This window comes from Anopheles merus, chromosome 2L (genome assembly GCF_017562075.2).
Source record: "Anopheles merus strain MAF chromosome 2L, AmerM5.1, whole genome shotgun sequence".
NCBI lineage: Eukaryota > Metazoa > Arthropoda > Insecta > Diptera > Culicidae > Anopheles > Anopheles merus.
Window position 1 is genome coordinate 45223870 of NC_054083.1, and position 19828 is coordinate 45243697.

The 19828-nt window shown below is 48.7% G+C and overlaps 4 protein-coding genes across 4 annotated transcripts; 3 read left to right on the top strand and 1 right to left on the bottom strand.

Annotated features, from left to right (window-relative positions):
- Window positions 1-796: 796 nt before the first annotated feature.
- On the top strand, window positions 797-4472 carry LOC121592766 (hydroxymethylglutaryl-CoA synthase 1). Its single transcript, XM_041914549.1, has one exon. It carries the CDS (start codon window positions 2497-2499, stop codon window positions 3907-3909), a length of 1413 nt encoding a protein of 470 aa, XP_041770483.1. The 5' UTR covers window positions 797-2496; the 3' UTR covers window positions 3910-4472.
- On the bottom strand, window positions 4140-9401 carry LOC121592767 (alpha-N-acetylgalactosaminidase). Its single transcript, XM_041914550.1, has 7 exons — window positions 8824-9401; window positions 8590-8764; window positions 8401-8495; window positions 8144-8305; window positions 7837-8049; window positions 7595-7756; window positions 4140-7516 (listed from the first exon to the last, which is right to left on the bottom strand). The coding sequence occupies exons 1-7, from the start codon at window positions 9169-9171 to the stop codon at window positions 7385-7387; spliced, it is 1287 nt and encodes a 428-aa protein (XP_041770484.1). The 5' UTR covers window positions 9172-9401; the 3' UTR covers window positions 4140-7384.
- Window positions 9402-10426: 1025 nt separating this feature from the next.
- LOC121592769 (V-type proton ATPase subunit C) lies at window positions 10427-19671 on the top strand. Its single transcript, XM_041914552.1, has 9 exons — window positions 10427-10732; window positions 11616-11775; window positions 11877-12030; window positions 16491-16677; window positions 16758-16856; window positions 16931-17186; window positions 17258-17355; window positions 17428-17563; window positions 17638-19671. The coding sequence occupies exons 2-9, from the start codon at window positions 11644-11646 to the stop codon at window positions 17731-17733; spliced, it is 1158 nt and encodes a 385-aa protein (XP_041770486.1). The 5' UTR covers window positions 10427-10732; window positions 11616-11643; the 3' UTR covers window positions 17734-19671.
- LOC121592770 (serine/arginine repetitive matrix protein 3-like) lies at window positions 12037-16484 on the top strand. The gene is made up of 2 exons (XM_041914553.1): window positions 12037-13428; window positions 14295-16484. Exons 1-2 carry the CDS (start codon window positions 12962-12964, stop codon window positions 14686-14688), a joined length of 861 nt encoding a protein of 286 aa, XP_041770487.1. The 5' UTR covers window positions 12037-12961; the 3' UTR covers window positions 14689-16484.
- Window positions 19672-19828: the final 157 nt, after the last annotated feature.

Consider the following 19828-nt stretch of genomic DNA (forward strand, 5'->3'; position numbering starts at 1 on the left):
CCATTCCAATTAACAACTGTCCACAGTCAACTAGCAATCCTCGATTTGAAAAACACGATTGTCTACCACTTACAAACAAGTCAAGCCGTTTTTGGTACACTGTCCATTTCAATTTCACAATTGTCGTCTTCGAAAACACACGTCAGATGCGGCACGGGTTGTTTTGGTTTTGGCTGGAACGTGTATCACTTGTGTATAAGAATTGAACCATGCTGTAAACAGGTCTTGATTGAATATGAGAATATGAAAAAGTTGAGCAATATGGACATGCTAAGCAGTTTTATCATTTGGTTTTAGTTATTATTGGAGCGTTACAGTTTTTAAGTTATTTTGGGACGTTGTAATTTTTTTTTTCATTTGCTACCAGTAAAAGCACTGATTAATGTACAAATTTTTGCATTGTATTAAAAATTAAAATATAGATAAAACTGCCTAACATGTCCATGTTGCTCAGCTTTCCCAACTTCAAGTGATACACGTTCCAGCCAAAACCAAAACAACCCGTGCCGCATCTGACGTGTGTTTTCGAAGACGACAATTGTGAAATTGAAATGGACAGTGTACCAAAAACGGCTTGACTTGTTTGTAAGTGGTAGACAATCGTGTTTTTCAAATCGAGGATTGCTAGTTGACTGTGGACAGTTGTTAATTGGAATGGAAAACCCTGTATGTAACTGACCTTTTAAACACTCAAATTCTGCCTGTGACCATCCCACTGTGCAATTCCATGAAGTAATAGTACCATGATTTTGTACTAGATGGCGCTTCAACGGTTTTGACAGTTCTCGGCCCGGGAGACCGGCAAACGTAAACAAATCTTTTTGGTGGAAAGTTTGCAATCAAAAACTTTTCTAATTGTGTTATAAATGTTAGATAAAGTGTAGTTTATCCTTCTTCATCTACTTGCACATCTATTTGACGTATCCAGCTGCGGAAAGCAATATAGAACTGCTCCCCGCTAGAATGCTGATTCATCAGCCCCTCGTCTCATTCGCCACAGCGCACGGACGCGCGAGACAGAAAAGGATGGCACGACGGTTGCATAAAACAGCATAAACGGGACGGTGCGAAAAGGGCGCTGAGGGCATGCTTTTGCCAGCAAATGTGCAATTTCATCACACCACCAACAACATAAAAACACGTCGCGGCCAAAGACGAATCGCACACCGGCAGTGGCTGAGTGTGTGCGTGAGAGAGAGAGAGCGAGAGGGCAGCGGGAGTCAGGTGAAAGAGGGCAATAGGAGTGGGGTGGATTGGTGTGGAGTCAAGGTGGAGCAGCGGCCTGAGAGACACAATAGAGCCTCCTCCCAAACGAACGCATCATCATCATTGTCATCATCCGTCTGCTGCCCGTGATCATCGCGCGAGAGAAGCGAACGTGAAAACTTGTTCCCCATTGGGCCTCTTCGCCGGAAGAAGGGGTGGTATACGCTTCGGCCGCTCAAGAAGAGATCGGATCGTTCAGTCTTGAGAGGAACGCCGCCACGGACGGACACAGAACTGGAGGGCCTTCTCCCGGTGCAGCTAACTACATACGTGTCCCATTAGTGTGCGTTCTGTCGAGAGCCGGACTGCCGGATCGTGTAAGAAGTTACCATAGAAACAGTGTGTTTCGCACTGATTGTGTTCGATCGAGGCCGCTGGTCCGATAGTTTACAACGTCGGGAATTTCCGCCCCGTTCGGATGACATAACCCCCGCAGCGCGTGTGTATTTATCATTGGAGCAGCTCCCCCATCGGACCTCCCCGAAACTGTGACTCTCTGTGATTCATCCTGAAAGGGTTTTAGCATCCGGAAGCGCCGGTGTGTTTGTGTGTCTGTGTGTTTTTGGCACCTTCAATCCGTGTTTAAATCCCGTTTCGGCCACTCCGCGAGATTCCTTTTGCGGTGGATTATATAACGTGGCTCGCTCCCCGTGGTAAAGAAATTATCCCCTCCTCGGGAAAGGCGTGAAGGTGAGGCGAGGCGCGCATCGACAAAATTGCGGCCGTATTCCGGTTTCCGACAGTGACCTACAAAACAGCGGAGCAGTATAACGGGGCTTCTTCGTGCGGAACACCAGCCAGCGCCAGCGTTAGTAGTGTGTGCCCGTGTGTGGAGTCTCTGGTTTTCCTTTTGTTTCGTAAAACACAACGCAAAGAGAGCGACGGAACAGGAGCAAGAGAGTAAGAGAGAGAGGCAGAGAGAAAGAGCCACAGGTGTTGGGACCAAGGTTTGAAGACCACAGACCAGTGTGTGCCAAGCAAGCAGCCGAGAAACACAGTTAAAAGCCACAGCAGGCGGCGATCGATTAAGGTTTTCGAGAAAAGGAAAGCACCGAGGCGAACGAGCAAGAAGAAGAAAGTCCACTACCGCCGCCGCGAGGAGTTTGAAGACGTGAAATCGAATCGGTCGTGTAGAAGAAAAAGAAAGCTCGGACGCTGCGTGTCCCGCTTCTTGTGCGCCCGTTGTCTTTGAAGAGAAAGTTACCGAATCGATCAGTGTGCGGGGCAAAGATGAGTAGCAGCAACAGCACCACCAGTGGCCAGTGGCCGGAGGATGTCGGCATTCTGGGGTTGGAAATCGTCTTCCCGTCACAGTACGTCGACCAGACGGAGCTGGAAGCGTTCGATGGTGTGTCGGCGGGCAAGTACACGATCGGGCTGGGCCAGCAGCGCATGGGCTTCTGCTCCGACCGGGAGGACATCAACTCGCTGTGCCTTACCGCCGCACGCAACCTGCTCGAACGGCACTCCATACCGTTGAACCGTATCGGCCGTCTCGAGGTCGGCACGGAAACGATCGTGGACAAGTCGAAGAGCGTCAAGTCGGTGCTGATGCAGCTGTTCGAGCCGGAAGGGGTGACCGATCTGGAGGGCATCGATACGACCAACGCCTGCTACGGTGGGACGGCGGCGCTGCTGAACGCAATCAACTGGATCGAATCGTCCAGCTGGGACGGCCGGCTGGCGCTGGTCGTGTGCGGTGACATTGCCGTGTACGCGCAGGGCTCTGCCCGGCCCACCGGTGGGGCCGGTGCGGTGGCCATGCTGATTGGGCCGAACGCGCCGCTCCGGTTCGAGCGGGGCATGCGCGCCACGTACATGAAGCACGCGTACGATTTCTACAAACCCGACCTCAGCTCGGAGTATCCCGTGGTGGACGGGAAGCTTTCGATCCAGTGCTACCTAAGTGCCCTTGACGCGTGCTACCAGCTGTACCGGAAGAAGTTCGCCCAGCGCCACCCGGACATGGTCGCGCCCGTCACGCTCGACACGTTCGACGCGGTCATCTTCCACAGCCCGTACTGCAAGCTGGTGCAGAAGTCGCTGGCCCGCATCGGGCTGAACGATTTCGTGCTGACGCCGGCCGACCAGCGCCCGGCGCTGTTCCCGGGTTTCGAGCAGTTCGCGAACGTGCGGCTGGAGGATACGTACTTCGATCGGGACGTGGAGAAAGCGTTCATGACGCAGTACGCGCCGGTGTTTGCGGCCAAGACGAAGCGCTCGCTGCATCTGGCCAGCCAGGTGGGCAACATGTACACGCCGTCCGTGTACAGCTGCCTCGTGTCGCTGCTCGTCGGGTCGGACGTGGACGAGCTGCTCGGCAAGCGGGTGGGCGTGTTTTCGTACGGGTCCGGGTTGGCCTCGTCGATGTACTCGATCGCCGTCACGACCGATCGGGAGCGGTTGGCGGAGTTTAAGCGCCACCTGAACTACGTGCAGCCGCTGCTGGACCGCCGCACCAAGGTGGAGCCGGCCGAGTTTACCCGCCTGATGGAGGTGCGGGAAAAGAACAACCACGCGGCGCCGTACGAACCGTCCGGCTCGGTGGAGGTCCTATTCCCGGGCACCTACTACCTGAAGGCGGTCGACTCGATGCACCGGCGAACGTACGAGCGTGTCCCGCCGGAGCAGCCATCCTCGTGAGCGCGAAAAATCCGGGTGCGGCCAAACCATTACCACCACCCCATGACTAACCCCCCTGATTGGAATGCTGGGAACGGGATATCACACGTATGTGTGTGTGTGTGTGTGCGTGTGCGCGTGTGGTCCACACTCGTCGTTTTCATTCGCAATACGAAGACTGCTGCTGCTGCTGCCGCTGTTGCTTCAAGAAGTGTACTTTATTTCATTGTTTTATTTAAGTTTTTTTTTTGTTTCTTTCCCACCCCGCCGGGGGGACGATCGCCGAGCGATCCACAATATTAGACGGTTAAAGCTTTGTTAATTCGAATTTGAACCAGTTGGGCCAGTACCACCACCATAGTTTTGTACGCGCGGAGAGGTCTTTTTCTTTCGTTTTGTTTTAATCGGATCTATAGGTAGGCAAAGAACACAACACACTGTGGCGACGGCTCATCTCTCAGGGTGTCCTCTGTACTCTGTAGCGCCCCGGTCCCTATTCTAGCATATATGTTTGTTCCGTATTTTTTTTTTTACGCAAAGCAAAGTATCAAGACTAAAATGTATGGTGAACTGTAAGACAATAACCGGCGTAGTTTGCGATTCATTTGTTATTTGCACGTTGAAAGAAAATCGGGAAAAAAAGATTATCCATCAAAATCCACCTGTCTGTTCGTACTACGATCGTTCGCACGCAATGCCACGCAATCAGTGCGTGATCGATCGCGCCTAGCGCGTTGATAGTTGGGTTGGGCAGGCCCTGGAACGGCTGGACGCATCTCTTGGCAGTGCCGAGCGGACGGGGCAAAACAGGTTTACCTCCTACCGGGACGTAATAGCCGAAAACGTATTACGTGGCTCATCCGTTGGTGGGATGTTTTTGGAATGTTTCAAAGACGGTTTTTTTTGGTATTCCAACGCTTTCCCAATCCGAAACGGGAAAGACATCTGCCAAGTGACTTTAGTGACGTTAGTGTGATTGCTTACTTTGCAGGCTGCCACACCTTACCGCGCTGGAAGTAGTGTTAATCCCGCTTGCCGGATACCATTCCCTCTCCACCACGGGTTGACCTTGAAAGAAAATCTTCTCTTTGACGAGAGCACGAGTTACCATGGGGGATGTGGAGAGAGAGAGTTCGCTTCTGCCAGTGTTAACGATTCATAAAAGCAATAATAAAACACGCAACCACGTGAAGAGTGCGAGCGATAAAACATTTCCAAGGGGTTACGCCGGACCCGGACTTTGAACCCGAGGGCCGCGCGGAATGGAATGTGTCATCCGAGGTGCACTGGATAGAGTCTGCGCGCGCCTAGACTAGAGATAGTGGTGGTGCAGCGTTAATGGTATGTGAAGTGCTCGGTGGATTGCAGTAGGAGCAAAAGCACAGCGCATGAACACACGTGACTTTTATCACCAATGGTAGCATGTACTTGAGCGACCAAAAGTACGGTACGATTATCCTATAAAAGTCTAATGTAGAGGCACCATCCATCACCTTCACGGTCGTCTTCATCAGCGACCCACCAAGAAGTGTGTGTGTGTGTGTTTCGTTGCTTTGTCCCGCGTTTGACAACCCTTTTTTCGATGTTGCCACTGTTGATTTAAACGATCTTCCCCCTCGGTATTTACCGAAACCTTGATGGAGAGTAGGTCGATAACGATCATTCCAAGTTCCCCTTCCCTTCCACGGTGCCAAGTTTACACTGCCAGATCTTCTTCAGAAAGCAACCATTTGTCCCCGCAGACTGCTTAGCCATCGGTTATATAAGATTTCGAACAGCCATCTTCCTTCTCCCACCCGCCGCCGCCGCCACACGATCTCCCTCCGCGAGGCTGAAGACGAGTCCGAAGATCGAATGTCACACCTAGAGGTCGTGTGTGCCTTTTTTACCAACTCGATTCCAGTTGGAATTGTTTTTTGTACGCAGCTAAATTATTTAAAAAAAAACACACAAATTTGTACATTATTCTCTTGTTGTGTGGTGCAGTACCACCATATATGCACCACAACCAGCCAGCCCGGCACGGAAGTAACTTATTTTTATCTCAAGTGGTATTGCACGCGCGTGTGTTTGCCAGGCCGCCAGGCGTACTTTTAGCGGGATGGGTGCATGCAATTCACCACCACCAAAAAAAAAATAACCTTGAGCACGGGAAATTTGTTTATCATCGTACAGGAACCCGGTCCAACATGGTTAAATATTATCAAAATGGTGCCTTTTTGTGTGCGCTTTACGGTTTGATGGAAGCCCCAACTGCCTCCCCGTCGTGTGCGTGCGTGACTTCTAGTGAGGCAGTGAAATTTAACTCCCCGCTGTCTCCACACACAGTCAAATAAGGTTGTGAGGTGAGAAAAAGTGTGTCACCCCAAGCGTGCGATCAACGCGCCACACACACACCCTTTTTTTTGCTTCAATTGGATAGGAGTTGACCGAGCACGCAGCATGCACGATCATTCAATGCTTCCCGGGGCCACGTGGTATGAATGAGTATGAAGAATGCGTATAGTTTACGAGTTTTACTGTTTTACTTTTAATCGTACCCGCAACCAGTTTGTTTAGATCTTCTGATGAACCACAGTTTGTCCATTTCTTTCCTCGCCGCACTCTCTGCTGCGCCACACGGTTGAAAAACAAAAGGGAAACGCAATCGAACGGGCAAGTGCCACGTGGCGCGCGAGCGTTTGGCCATTTTCTTCTTTTCTTCCCTCTCTCTACCTCTCTCTCTCTCTCTCTCTCGGTAAGGGGCTGTGTGTTTATAAAGCGATTTAATTGGAATCACTCAACGTGTGCTCAACGCAGCTCGGCAGCGGAAGCAATCGGTGCTATTCGAAACGCTGGGGAAAGGTTGCACGCGAACGTCCTACCGGTGCGCGTCAGCATTTGCGCGAGAAAGATAGAGAGTTGGTGGTGCTGTGTGTTGCGCGAATGGCTTAATTTATGCAGTCTAATTCACACAAACAACGTTTGCCGGTACGTTGCAGCCCGTGGAAGAATGATGATAGAAACCAAGACCAGGCAAAGCTTCCAGCTCTCCCATCCAGAGCGCGGAAGACAACAGAACGAGAAAAAAAAACAGGGAGGAGAGGAAAACGCAAGTAAGCAGTTCGGTTAGTGGTGCCCTGTCCGCGGGCGCAGTATCGTTGCGTGGGATTCGTTTTGTGTGGTAAACCAAGGGAAGCATGAATTTCGTTTCGTTCGTCCATACGGGATACATCGATGCAACAGTGCGCGCACACTGACCTTGACACTTGCTGGAAGACCTTACCGTGTGTACATCCCTCGTGTACAACAAAGAAACCGGATGGGAGAGCACTTCTAGCAGGCTGTTTCTGTTGCTACACTAACAACGCTTAGCTTTCGTTCTTTGCAATGGATTCTTGCCGCTCATCTTACTTTCAGCCACAAACATCCTCTCTCTCTCTCTCTCTGTCTTTGCTTCATTTTCAGTCTTACGATCTACAGTTAGGGAATACATTTCTAATGCGTCTCCAGCCGCTTAGAAGCTGATAAAATTCGTCCCAAACTGCGGCACAAAGCGGAACAGATTGGCCCCGGTCGGGTTGATTCTTGTCTCGAACGTGCTGCCGGCGCGCACCAGCAATGGAGCCGCCTTTGCATCGAACAGATCCTACAAAAGCGCAATACACGGCGTCCTTATCTATTGTATGCCACCGAAAAATTATGCAGTTTTTTGTGGTCAACTTACGTAAACTTTGTAGCCCTTCATGTTGGTGCTATTGCTAAGGCCGACGTCTTCCTGCAGCTTCACGCGCAGCGGGTACGGTGCACCGTCGGCCCGGCGTGAAACGAACGCGATCGCTTGCGTCAGCTCGTGACCCACCCGGGGCATGATGGGCCGTTTCCAGATCTGATCAAAAAAGGGTGACAAAATTGCGTCAGAAACTGTCCTTGTGTGTGTGTGTGCTTGTATTATTTCAAGATCCTCACCTCTATCTTGTTGACCGTCTTCACCAGCCTTCCCTGGATGCCGAGCGGATCTTGGTTCACCCTTATGATGGCTTTGTTCAGTAGCAGCTCCTTTATCTCCGGCCGAACCTTTGCCAGATCGTTCGATATGAGCAGCGGTGCGCCCATGACGGTCCAAACGGCCAGCTGCGATTTGCTCTGATCGTAGCTCAGCCCATAATTGCCCAGGATAAGCTAACCGTGGGGGGATAGGGAAGCAATGGAAGAAGCATCGTTACAGATCACCACAGTTCTTGTAGGGAAAACAGGCAAACATTAAACTTCCTACCGTATCGGGATCATTCCAGTGCCCCGGTCCGTGGTGCGGGACGATTCTGTTTTGATGGTCGGAAAAGTATTTCGTAATCTCCACCACCGACTGGTGCGAATCCTCGATGTCACCCCAGTTACGCCACATGTTGCAGGTTTCCTTCAGCTGATCGTAATCGGGCTAAAACGGAGAGAGCGTACAAAAACAATCGAACAATTTATTGCACCCATTGCAACACTGACCGTCGTCATTAAAAAATCAATCGCTTCACTTACGATGATTCCATCATACTCCTGGTAGGCGGGCCACGAGCAGGAGTACAGTATCGGGCGACCCGTCCGGTTCATATACTCTCCAAACTTGATGTAATCTGTGGGTTTTGGGGGGAAAAATGATGTGCACGGTTAGGTGCAATTGTAAGGTGAAAGTGATACACTTTGTCCACGCAGGTGTCGCTCTCTTACCATTCACCATCAGCTCGACGTCCGCGTAGCATCCATCGATTTTGATAAAGTCCACACCCCAATCGGCGAACGTCTCAGCATCCAGCTTGAAGTAGCCCACCATCCCAGGGTAGCCGGCGCACGTTTTCGTGCCAATGTCCTGATAGATGCCAAACTTAAGGCCACGCTCGTGGATCTAGCAGGAGAAGAAGGAGTTTATAGAGGTGTACTACCATTAGAAACGATCTTACTTACATAGTCTGCCAAATGTTTGATTCCGTTGGGAAACCGTTCCTTGTTCGGTTGCAGCACCCCATCCTCATCGCGCTCGTCTGCCATCCAGCAGTCGTCGATGTTCACGTACTCGTAGCCAGCGTCCCGGTAGCCCTCGGAAACCATCAAGTCGGCCATGCGCTTGAACAGTGCCTCGCTGATGCACTCATCCGGATACCTGCTGCAGTCCGTTATGCACCGGTATCGCTCCCAGCTCATCCAACCCATCGGTGGCCGGTGCGCAAGACCATTGTCCAGTGCGTGAACTACCAGGGCGGTACTGACGACCAGCGCTCCTAGTAGAACGATATCGACTTTCGGGTTCACCATTATTGCTCTACCAAAAAATTGCAATGCTTTTCCAATGCTTTCCTAGCCAGCGACTAGCATTCCCAGTTCTGGCGTGGTCACATTTTATACCAAGAACAACCCGCTGACCTACCCTTTAATCTGACCCATTAAGATAGGCGGTTGGTCGGTTTTATCAATCCGTTTGTTGACGGTGTTCCGGCGGGTACTCGAGAGACCATAAACTGGCCCAGCGGGAGCGTCGACCCCCGGTGTGCGGTGTGAAGTAGTATTTGGATGACCCAAATTTTGTCAATCGCTTCATATGCACCTGCACCCCCCCCCCCCTATCGATAGTTCTGCATTGGTTGATCAACAAGCCCGGCTTTTTAGCGCAGCCGAGTTTCCTAACAAATTTAAGATTTATTGAACATGACGCCCGGTGGGTCCATTGATAAGCAGCCCGATACAGCCGCCGGGCGGTGTCATATACTGAAAGATCAAGATTAGCTTTAGGTTTGTGCAGACCCCGATACCTTCTTATGATGGCTCCGTGCTACATTTTGAACTTCTTCTGGTGGCACGTTTTTGTGTGCTGTGTGTTGGCGATTGATGAGCGTTTCAAGGCCGCGCGGGTCGAAATTAAGCTGGAGGTGTGTTGTACAGCGTGTACCGCAGATGATTATCGTAAAGCGCCATCATGAGGTTGTCGTGTTGTTAATTACTTCGGCGTTTTGGGTACCAGTAGGCCATTTTATCAAATGAGCTGATGAGGCGTTAAGGGATCATAATTAATTTAACATTTATCGTTTCAGGCTAAAATGGCATCACAAATCGAGACAAAGTGCTCCATCATTATGTTTCATTGTAAAAAAAAACAGTTGCAGAAAACATTTCCTGATCTTGTAAGTGAATGTTTGGCTCAAATTATGCCTTTATGGTTTTACCTGTATACGATCATAGTATTGAGCTTTTAAGTATTTTTGAATTTTTTCTCCTTTGTGCAAAAAGCATAAAATTTATGCAAGCTAAAATATCATAAAATAGTTTATACGAAATGTATCTTATCACCCTGTGAAGCGGTTAAATTGAGATGTAAACAACTGATCAAGAAAATTTGACACATCAAGTCATTCTCAAGCAAATGCATTTGACAACCGTTCAATTCAAAACACAGCCGAATGAAACGGCAAACACCGCTTTGGTACCGCGTGCACGAGCGAGACAAAGCACTACTGACAGCTCGCAAACGATTCACGCCAGCACGCACACTATCACGCGCACCCCTGGCACCGTGTAGCGAAACGTCGCAAAAACTCTCCCACACAGCCGCACCGCACCGAAAGCAATCACGTGAATACGTTGTAATGGTGGAGAAGAGAAGATCCGCTGCCGTTGTTGGTGTTCTTGCCTGAGAGCTCCCGTGCCTTGTGCCCGTTCGATCTAGGATTTTCCCCGCTGTGCCGTGTGTGTTTCGCGGATTTGCTGCAACGCTACACGTTCGACCAGACGGATTTTGGTTCGGCTGCAATCTCCGGGACCGTCTCTCGCGAGCGCGTACACATCCGTCGTCGCTTTTCTTGGTTGGCCATTGGAAAAGAGGGTGAGTCTACTGCGAATCCGCGGCTGGTGGTGGGTCTGGTTGGAGGGTGACCGCACGAGTGGAACGGTCCGTTTCCCCACCGAATGTCCCCATGGGGCAGTGTGTAACGAAACAATTGCAAAAGTGTTTTAGGACGACGATTCCCGACGACGGGCCAAAGGAAGAGCGAACCCCGAAAGGGGGTGCAATGAAAATCGATAATGCTCGCTTCCCCGTGTCAAGCACGGGGATAGTCCTTGTGGAGATGGTGGTGGAAAATGGAGCCGGAGGTGAGCAGGACGGTGGCAGGACTAAACAAATAACAGGAACAGTTGATCCCGAAAGGAAGTACCACCAGAGCGTTTGTTGAAAATTCCGTGTCTATTGAGCGGACAGAGGAAAAGGTAGATGTCATGTGACTTATCAGTTCAAAACAGCTGACCATTTTTTCGCTCCGTACTCGCGCGCTCTCGCTTCCCCACCCGGTGGGGCGGTATGGTGTGGTCTCGCTCTCTGGTGGGGCTCGCAGTTGCCTAGGTCTCCCACCCCGTTACTACTAGTTCTAGTGATCTAGTGGCTGATGAATTGAAAAGGAAGGCGCCGACCAACTTCCACCGACCATCGTTGCATAAGTGGCGGCAAAATTCCTTGGGAGTCGTCGGAAGAGCCATTTGAACGTTGATCATCAGCACTGCTCGCTCAGCTATCGATTTTAGTGTCGTCGCTTCAAAACAAATCAATCCTGGCTGGGCAAAGGCATGCGAATGTCAAGGGATTCAAGGCATCTGCGGCTGGCTCTACGAACATTAAATAATAACTGGCCGTAAAAAAAAAAGAACGACCACCCAAGGTCACTCCAGCTCCACTAATCGATCTTCCACCGTTTTCGATTGCCTCATTTTAGGATCCCCATCCACCGATAAGCGTCCACAATGACCGAATACTGGTTAATATCCGCACCGGGCGACAAGACATGCCAGCAGACCTGGGAAACGATGAACAACGTTACCAGCAAGCAGAACAATCTGTGTGAAAACTTCAAGTTTCACATCCCGGACCTGAAGGTAGGCGTTCAGTGAGGCGGGTTGAATAGCCTGCAAGTAGCCATCCACCATGTCTAACGAGAGGATAACATTTCCCCTTTCTTTTGCTACCACCGTTTTAGGTCGGTACGCTCGATCAGCTGGTCGGACTGTCCGATGATTTGGGCAAGCTGGACGGGTACGTCGAGCAGACGACGCGCAAGATCGCCGCCTATCTGGGCGACGTGCTGGAGGACCAGCGCGACAAGCTGTACGAGAACTTGCAGGCCAACAACAGTGAGTAGCAAGCAGCCTGCTGCAAAGGCTGTGTGTGTGTGCGTGTTTATGATTTGTTGTGTACATTTTCTACATCTTTTGCTGGGAACGGGTTCGGTATGGCCATGGTTTACCATTTTCCCGCCCTATTAAAACGGTGACGAAAGAAGTCGAATGCGAACGGCAGCCAACAAAACTTAACCAAAAACTCAATCAATTGTCGTTCGATGCTACCGTGGCGCAGTAATGCCGCTGCTAGATGCTAGTTTTTCTCGCTCTCTCTCTCTCTCTCTGTATGTCTCCGGAAGAGTTTAGTTTTGCGTGCATTTTTTCGGTTTGTTTTGTGTGAGCTAACTGTCCTTTTTAATTCATTTTCCGGGACTTCTTTTCCGGTCCCAATAATTGATGAAGTCTAGAGCTGTTTTTTGCGTTCATTATGATCCATTTGGGAAACAGATTCGATCGATCGATCGTTTGCGTACTTTTGGTATCTTTTTGGTTTATCTTTTTCATCGATTGTTTTGCCCCCCCCCCCCCCTTGCACCCATGTCCCTCTAGCTCCTATCGATCTTCCTTTTCTTTCCTAGTACAACCCTATAATCTAAACAAATGATCAACACTCTCCCCTCCCGCACACACGACTAAACACTTGTATTCCAATTATGCTGGAAACCTCCCAAACCAAGGCCCCGACTCATCGGATGATGAATCCGGTCCGGCCACACCAACACTGGAGCCGGACAAAGCTCTGTCCCTGTCGGGTGAAGTAATAGCTAGTGAGCAACCAAGCGATCATGAAAATGACGGTGACGATCGCGATGAGGCGGTTGCTGATGATCGGCAACGAAACCGTTCCTACAGCCACAGCCACAGCGAGGGTGGCAAAACGACGACGACCAGTTCCTCGCGCCATGGCAGCGTTACGAACTCTTCCTCATCGGCCTGCTCGTCAATGGAGCGACGGACGGCACCGGGCTCCGGCGGCGGCCAGCTCGTCTGTACCTGTCCGCTACCGTCCACACCGACCACACCGACCACACCGACCACACCGCCAACGGTTGTCTGCCAGGTGTACGATTACGGTGCGGATCGCGTGATCGACTGTGCGCAGCCGGCCTGCGACAGTGGCGGTAGCAGCAGCTGGCGGGACAAACTTGGCCACCGAGTAGGGCACCGGAAGCCACCGCGCTCACCGAAAATCCCGAAGAAAGCGAGCGGCAAAAGCCGTAAGGGTAGTAGCGATAGCTGCAGCGGCAGTCACGCCCATCTGCGGGTGACGGATGCCGGGGGCCGACCGCCGGACGAGTGGGGCCACAGCGCACCGGAAACGGAACGGGAAGAGGAGCAGGAAGAGGAGGAGCACGGGTTCGAGTGGCGCTGGTTTCATCGGCGCCGCAAGCACTCCGAGTCCAAGTCCAGGTACAGCTGGCGCGCTTGATTCGCCACATTCAGTCGCCACACCGCTGCCCGTGTGGGTGTGTGTGTGTGTGTGTGTGGGTGTGTTTATGTGTTTGGATGTTGTTGATCATGGGGGGGCAGAAGGAGAAAGATCGTTGTGTATTTGAAACATTCATTACGCATTATCATGCAACCACGTGTGTTGTGTTCTGTCCATTGGTGTCACACGTGTTGGCAATCATTCGATTGCTCTCTGTCCTGGGCAGAGAGAAACATTTGATCGGCAATATTCGGCAACTGTTCTCAAAAGACAATTTCATCTTTCACGCTGCAATCACTCGATCATCTTGATGTATCATCATTAGTCCAAGGTGAATCGTTTTGTCTCGCTCTCGGCATAGTACGAGCAATGTTTCATAATTAATGTCCTGTCGCGTCACTCATTTGTTGTATGTTGTCCCGAACCAAGTCAAAAGTTGATGATCATCAATCGAATTGGCCGATACCCTTTGATGAATGTGTGCTGTGTTTTGTGTATGTTTCGTTTTTTTCTCCAATGTAAATGTTACATCGAGCATATACTACCTTCTACCATTGAATGTTTCCGTCGTTTGATGTTGCGCTCCATCACCACCATTCTTCCATCGTAAGGTCGTCTCATACACGTCATCCATATGGAACACACACACATGGTAGTAATTGTTTGATGTCCTGTTTGACGGGAGAAGGATGGTTTTTGATTGCTGATGATGATTGTATTATCGGGATTAAGCACATGCTCTGTATAAAGTTTCTGTGTGTGTGTGTGTGTGGTTGGTCTGTGTGTGTACAATTTCCTCTTCCAAAACAATTCCGTTCTTTCGGTTCTCCCACCGGGACCACCGCAGGAGTCGCTCGTCTAGCCATCTGTTCGGTGGGCACAGCCCCGGCCGCCCGGTTGGGATTGCGGGTTTGCGCCTCTCGCCGGTCAGCAGTTGCTGCGGTGGTAGTAGAAGGGTGACGACCGGCACCGGCAGCCATGGGTCCGCCACCAGTCCGCCCGACCAGCAGGACGCTGACTCGGCCGTGTACGGTGGGGCGCTGGACCACCTCCCACCATCGTCACCGGCATCGGGTGACGCACCGTCCGGGACAAGCTGGCGCCCGTTGGCACGGAATGGGTTGCGCGTGGGGAGGAAGCAACCGGCCGCTAGAAAGCGCCCACCACCGCTACCAACGACGGTGTCGGCGGTCATCAATCCAGGTCAGGCTCACCTGGTCCTCCTTTTCTTTTATTTTTGATAATGTTGCAATCATTTGGTATTGTTTTGAATTTTCCTTTTTTTGGTTTCTCTTTTCTGTGTTTTATTTTCGAAGCTCTACTACACACAAACAATTCACTCTATGCTCTCTTTCTACTTCTATCTTTCTACTACTAGCTGCTCTTCCGTTACACGCATTCATACACACACACACACGCGCGCATTGACTTTCTGTTGCAGACCTGCATAATTGAGGAAGTTTATTTCTGTGTCCTCCCCCGAGAGGGTATTTTCAAATAGTCGTTAGTGTGTTTAGTTTGTTTGTTGGCCTTTGCTGCCCACATTGCTGGCACGCCTCTATCGGAGCTGAACTGTGTAATTTCCACACTCACCTGCACTCTTCTTCAGCACTTGCTCTTCGTGCCTGCGTGCTCGTCTGCCCCCTTCGCCATTTCGAATGCTGCTATATTACTGTCTCTTCTTGGCGATGTGTGTCCTCCTTGTGTTTTATTCCTTCTCTATGTCCGTTTCTTGAAATGTAGCAATGTTTTACACGTTTGTTGCCTTCTACCTTCTTGCCGTAGCTGTATTCACTTTCTATTGCTTTGTTTTTTAATCTATCTTTCTCCCCAGTCCAGTTGCTCGTTTCAGGATCTCGTCGCCACATGTTTGCTGCAAGCTGTGTTATTATTGCCTCCTTGTATGTGTCTATATTGCGGGTCCAAACACACACACACACACATACACTACTTCCCGCCCCTTACACGATCCTTATCATCCTTTCGTCCTTATCATCCCTTCAAACCTAATTCCTTGAGCTGTTGTCTCGTTTTATACCATTGTTCTGGAATGTGTTTAACAAATGATCTTTACAGAGCTGAAAATCACCCGTGTATTGTTTGACTTTGCACACCTTGGCGTACGTTTCTGTACCTTTGTTTTAGTTACAATTGTCAACTTTTGTTGCATTTAATTTCAGCACGCTCTCTCTCTCTCTCTTGCTCTTTTGCTGCATTTGCTTTCTCCTCTCCCTCGTGTAACGTTGAGCCACACTTTCCCCCCTTTTTGTGGAAGTAACGATCATTATGATCTCCGTTTTACCGTTCCGTGTATACTATTTCCTCTCCGCCTTTAGTTAGTGATTTTTTTTTTAATTGGAAATGCCAAAACAAGCGTCCCGTTTATAATTTTCTAGCGTAGCGAATTGAACACAATTGAAGGTTTTTTGGATTAAATTTGAACTGTGCCGTAAGCTCCATCTTTCCTGTTTGCGCTAGCCCGGTACAGTGTAGTCTGTTGTATTAGAAATGCAGAACAAGCAGTGTATACAATAACCAAACAAAAAAGTATTATAATTTACAAAAAAAAAACAGAAACTCGACCGTGTATGAGCTACTCTGTTGTCCCTTGCTTTGATAATGTGTTTTATTCCCGTTTCAAAATTTGCCGCTTTGTTTGTTACTGTGTACACAGTTTCGTAGAGTATTAAAACAAGTATGAAAAAAATCTCTATAAATAAAGAATCTGTATGGTGCATATAGTATTTTCAATGGACACGCGTGTCATATGTATCTTATGTACTGTACCCTCCCCATTGTTTGCTTACAACTTTGTGTACATGTGACGAGTTTAGTCCTTGTGTATTTTCCGTTTTGTTTTTTAATTATTATTATTGCAGGACTGTTTTTTCTTCATCGATCGATTTTTCCGACGCACTTGAACACCGTTTTGTTTTTTCTGTTTGTTTTATTTTCATTATTTTGGAATATTTTTGTGCAGCTTGGAAGCTTTTTAAACACATTTCCTAATATTTTGTCTTCTTTTGCAACTTCAAAACTCTAGATGACCTGACCTCGTACATCACCCGCTTCCAGTGGGATTTGGCCAAGTATCCGACGAAGCAGTCGCTGCGCAACATTGCCGACATCATTTCCAAACAAGTCGGACAAATCGACGCGGATCTGAAGACGAAATCGGCCGCGTACAACAATCTGAAGGGCAACCTGCAGAACCTGGAGAAGAAGCAATCGTAAGTGTGACTCAAATGCGATATGTATGTTTGCTTTTACGAAAATATGGTTTGAAATGGTTTGTTTGTAAAACTTACAGTGGCAGTTTGCTGACCCGTAACTTGGCCGATCTTGTCAAGAAGGAACATTTCATTCTCGACTCGGAGTACTTGACCACGCTGCTCGTGATTGTGCCGAAGTACGTACAGTATAGTAGTAGTATAGAGCAACTCCTTAAGCACAAACCCTTATCCTGAATCTCCGTAACCGTAGGGCCAACATGGGCGACTGGAACGCACACTACGAAAAGATCACGGACATGATCGTGCCCCGCTCGTCGCAAACGATCACACAGGACCAGGACTACGTGCTGTGCACGGTGACGCTGTTCAAGAAGGTGGTGGACGAGTTCAAGCTGCACGCCCGCGAGCGCAAGTTTGTCGTGCGCGAGTTCGTGTACAATGAGGAGGAGCTGGCCGCGGGCAAGAACGAAATCACGAAGCTGGTGACGGACAAGAAGAAGCAGTTTGTAAGTAGTGACGGTGTGATGCATTAAAAGGAAGTGTCGCTAACCGATGGCAATTGCTCCGTGTACATTAGGGACCGCTGGTCAGATGGTTGAAGGTCAACTTTAGCGAGTGCTTCTGCGCCTGGGTGCACGTGAAGGCACTGCGCGTGTTTGTCGAATCGGTACTGAGGTATGTCGCCTTCATTTTCGTATCTTCTGATTTTCCTCGGGCATTTTACTAAAATGTGTGATTTAATTGCAGATACGGACTGCCAGTCAATTTCCAAGCCATCCTCATCCACCCGAACAAGAAGAGCACAAAGCGTCTGCGTGACGTGCTGCAGCAGCTGTACGGCCACCTGGACGGCTCGGCAGCCTCGTCCGGTGGTAATGCGGATGTGAGTGTCTTGCAATGCGGTGCAAAGTGTTCCAAACAGATTTCTACAATCTTTTTTTCCTTTTTTTTTTACAGAACGTCGATATTCCTGGGCTCGGCTTCGGACAGTCGGAATACTTCCCGTACGTGTACTATAAGCTAAACATCGACATGGTCGAAACGAAAGTTTAAACAGGCACGCGGGACAGAGCAGAATTCAGAACGCATCCAGGCGACGCCGTCAAACGTGCTCCAAACATGGTGGAAAGGGCTTTCATTCATTTTCTTACCCTTTCCCTCTCTTCTTTTTGCCCTTTTCGTGGTTCAACTCCGAACGGAACCAGTGCATCTTTAATCATCGTTCCATTGTATTTCGTTCTGTTTTCCTTTTCCATTTTCCCGGCGCGCTCGTTGGTCTCGTTGATTTGTACGATGGTTATGCAAGCGTTAAGCAATCTTTAATAGGCATCCCTTTCTCTTTCCTATTTTATTATTCTCTCGCACAAATCAATTTCCTGCTGCAGTTTCGCTTTCCCGAGGAGATGCAAAACAAGCAAAAAAAAAAAACAATGTTTTCCTCTCCCCCTTCCAATAACATCTCCGCGTCCTCACTCGGCTAATTGTGTAATTCAAAATCGATCCCGATGTTATTATGTTGATTATTTTATTGATGAGTTTTATTGATTATTGCGTAATGTGTGGGCAGAGAGCAAATGTGTTAAGGTTAATGAACCCTGTTTTGTTTCGATCCGATACTTAGCTTTCTTTCTTTTTTTCACTCGTTTTTCGGTATCCGTATTTAGTACAGTTTTCGTAGGATGTCACACGTCTAGACTTTTAATAAGATCCCTTTACGAAAGCACATTTCGTATTTAGGTGCTTCGACTTGAAGTTGAAGCAAATTGCGCGGCTTGGGCTTAACAACTAATAGGCGACAAATGAAACAGAGAGAAAAGGAGAAAAAACACACACACAAAAACATAATCCCAAACGTTGGCTGGTTTGGCGTTGCAACGGAGGGATAAAAAGGAAAACCAACAACTTTCCGTCCCCCCGTATTCCCTTCCCTCCGAGTTTCCGAGTCCCCTGATGCCCAGGATGCGAGCATAAAATCGAGCGTAAGCTTCCTCGAGCGACCCTGCAAACATCCCTTTTGCATACGTGTGTTAGGATCAAAGTATTATCTCGTGTCACTGTCGGATTTTGGCAAAACCGTCATCGAGCAAAGCGAAACCGAACAATATGATCGTACCGTTGTTGTTACATGCAAACTCTATCAAATCGTTTCTCTTTTTTGAACGTATATCGCTGTTGTTAATGGCCCTGCTGTGAATGTGTACAGAAGCGAGCGCATTCGGTGCTGCTTGTGGATTGCATCGAAAGCACACATATTGAACACCTTCGTGATGCTTGCGTAGAAACAATTCTTACGTGTGTCCGTGGTGGTAAAACAATAATTACATTCGATCGTGTAGTGTAAGAACTTTCGGCAGAAAACAAAAAAAAAACATCCCTAAACGCCCTCCCTTTTCTGTCGTTCGATGCTGATCGAATAGAAGTTATCGGAAGGCGGAAAATGAAAAAAGCCATTGCTAATCAAAAAAGAAGTATCCCGTCTCTGTTATACTTGTATGTGCAAAATTCTAATAACTGTATTCCATAAGGTGAAGCAGCTCGGCACCCGAACATCCCCTTATTCCATACAGGAGCGTAGTATCCATTATTGAAAAACAGGCCGAGTGTGCATGCTTGCATAAGTAGTTGATACGTTAATCTACCTGTTTTTATCTGTGCGGAGGAAATTAAACCACAGCCAGAGCGGCTTTCTCTGGCATGCAGTAAAGGCAAAAAGCATTGCTGAAAGAAGAAGGTACAGCGCCGCCGCCCCAAGGTAGTTGTCCTTTGTTATCGTATATTATATATTTCGTGTAAATAAACCGTGGTTCCCGGGTTTGGCTAATAATGTGTAGACTGTAAAAACCAAACCCCGGAACACAACATAAACACACAAACAGTACGATGGTAAAAGAAAAAAAACCGCGCATAGTAATGGAACAGTTACAAACCAATAATAACGATGATGATGATGATGATGTTGATGATGATGATAATAGGAACATTCCAAGCGAAGCGAAACGGATTATAGTTTATTAAAGTGTATCAAGAACACCCAGAAAAGCATTGAAGAAAATGAGAAAATTGGTTCTTGAAAACATGAAAGTTGGAAATGGACTGGATTGACAAGGTAAGTGAATAATGTCCTTATACATATTATCATAAATTCAAA

Coding starts and splice junctions, on each gene's coding strand:
- LOC121592766 (XM_041914549.1), top strand. CDS start 2,497: ATGAGTAGCAGCAACAGCACCACCAGTGGCCAGTGGCCGGAGGATGTC.
- LOC121592767 (XM_041914550.1), bottom strand. CDS start 9,171: ATGGTGAACCCGAAAGTCGATATCGTTCTACTAGGAGCGCTGGTCGTC. Junction 8,496..8,589: donor CGTCGAGCTGATGGTGAATG/GTAAGAGAGCGA, acceptor CAAAACCCACAG/ATTACATCAAGTTTGGAGAG. Junction 7,517..7,594: donor TGAAGGGCTACAAAGTTTAC/GTAAGTTGACCA, acceptor GCGCTTTTGTAG/GATCTGTTCGATGCAAAGGC.
- LOC121592769 (XM_041914552.1), top strand. CDS start 11,644: ATGACCGAATACTGGTTAATATCCGCACCGGGCGACAAGACATGCCAG. Junction 11,776..11,876: donor TTCACATCCCGGACCTGAAG/GTAGGCGTTCAG, acceptor CCACCGTTTTAG/GTCGGTACGCTCGATCAGCT. Junction 17,356..17,427: donor TTTGTCGAATCGGTACTGAG/GTATGTCGCCTT, acceptor ATTTAATTGCAG/ATACGGACTGCCAGTCAATT.
- LOC121592770 (XM_041914553.1), top strand. CDS start 12,962: ATGGAGCGACGGACGGCACCGGGCTCCGGCGGCGGCCAGCTCGTCTGT. Junction 13,429..14,294: donor CACTCCGAGTCCAAGTCCAG/GTACAGCTGGCG, acceptor GGACCACCGCAG/GAGTCGCTCGTCTAGCCATC.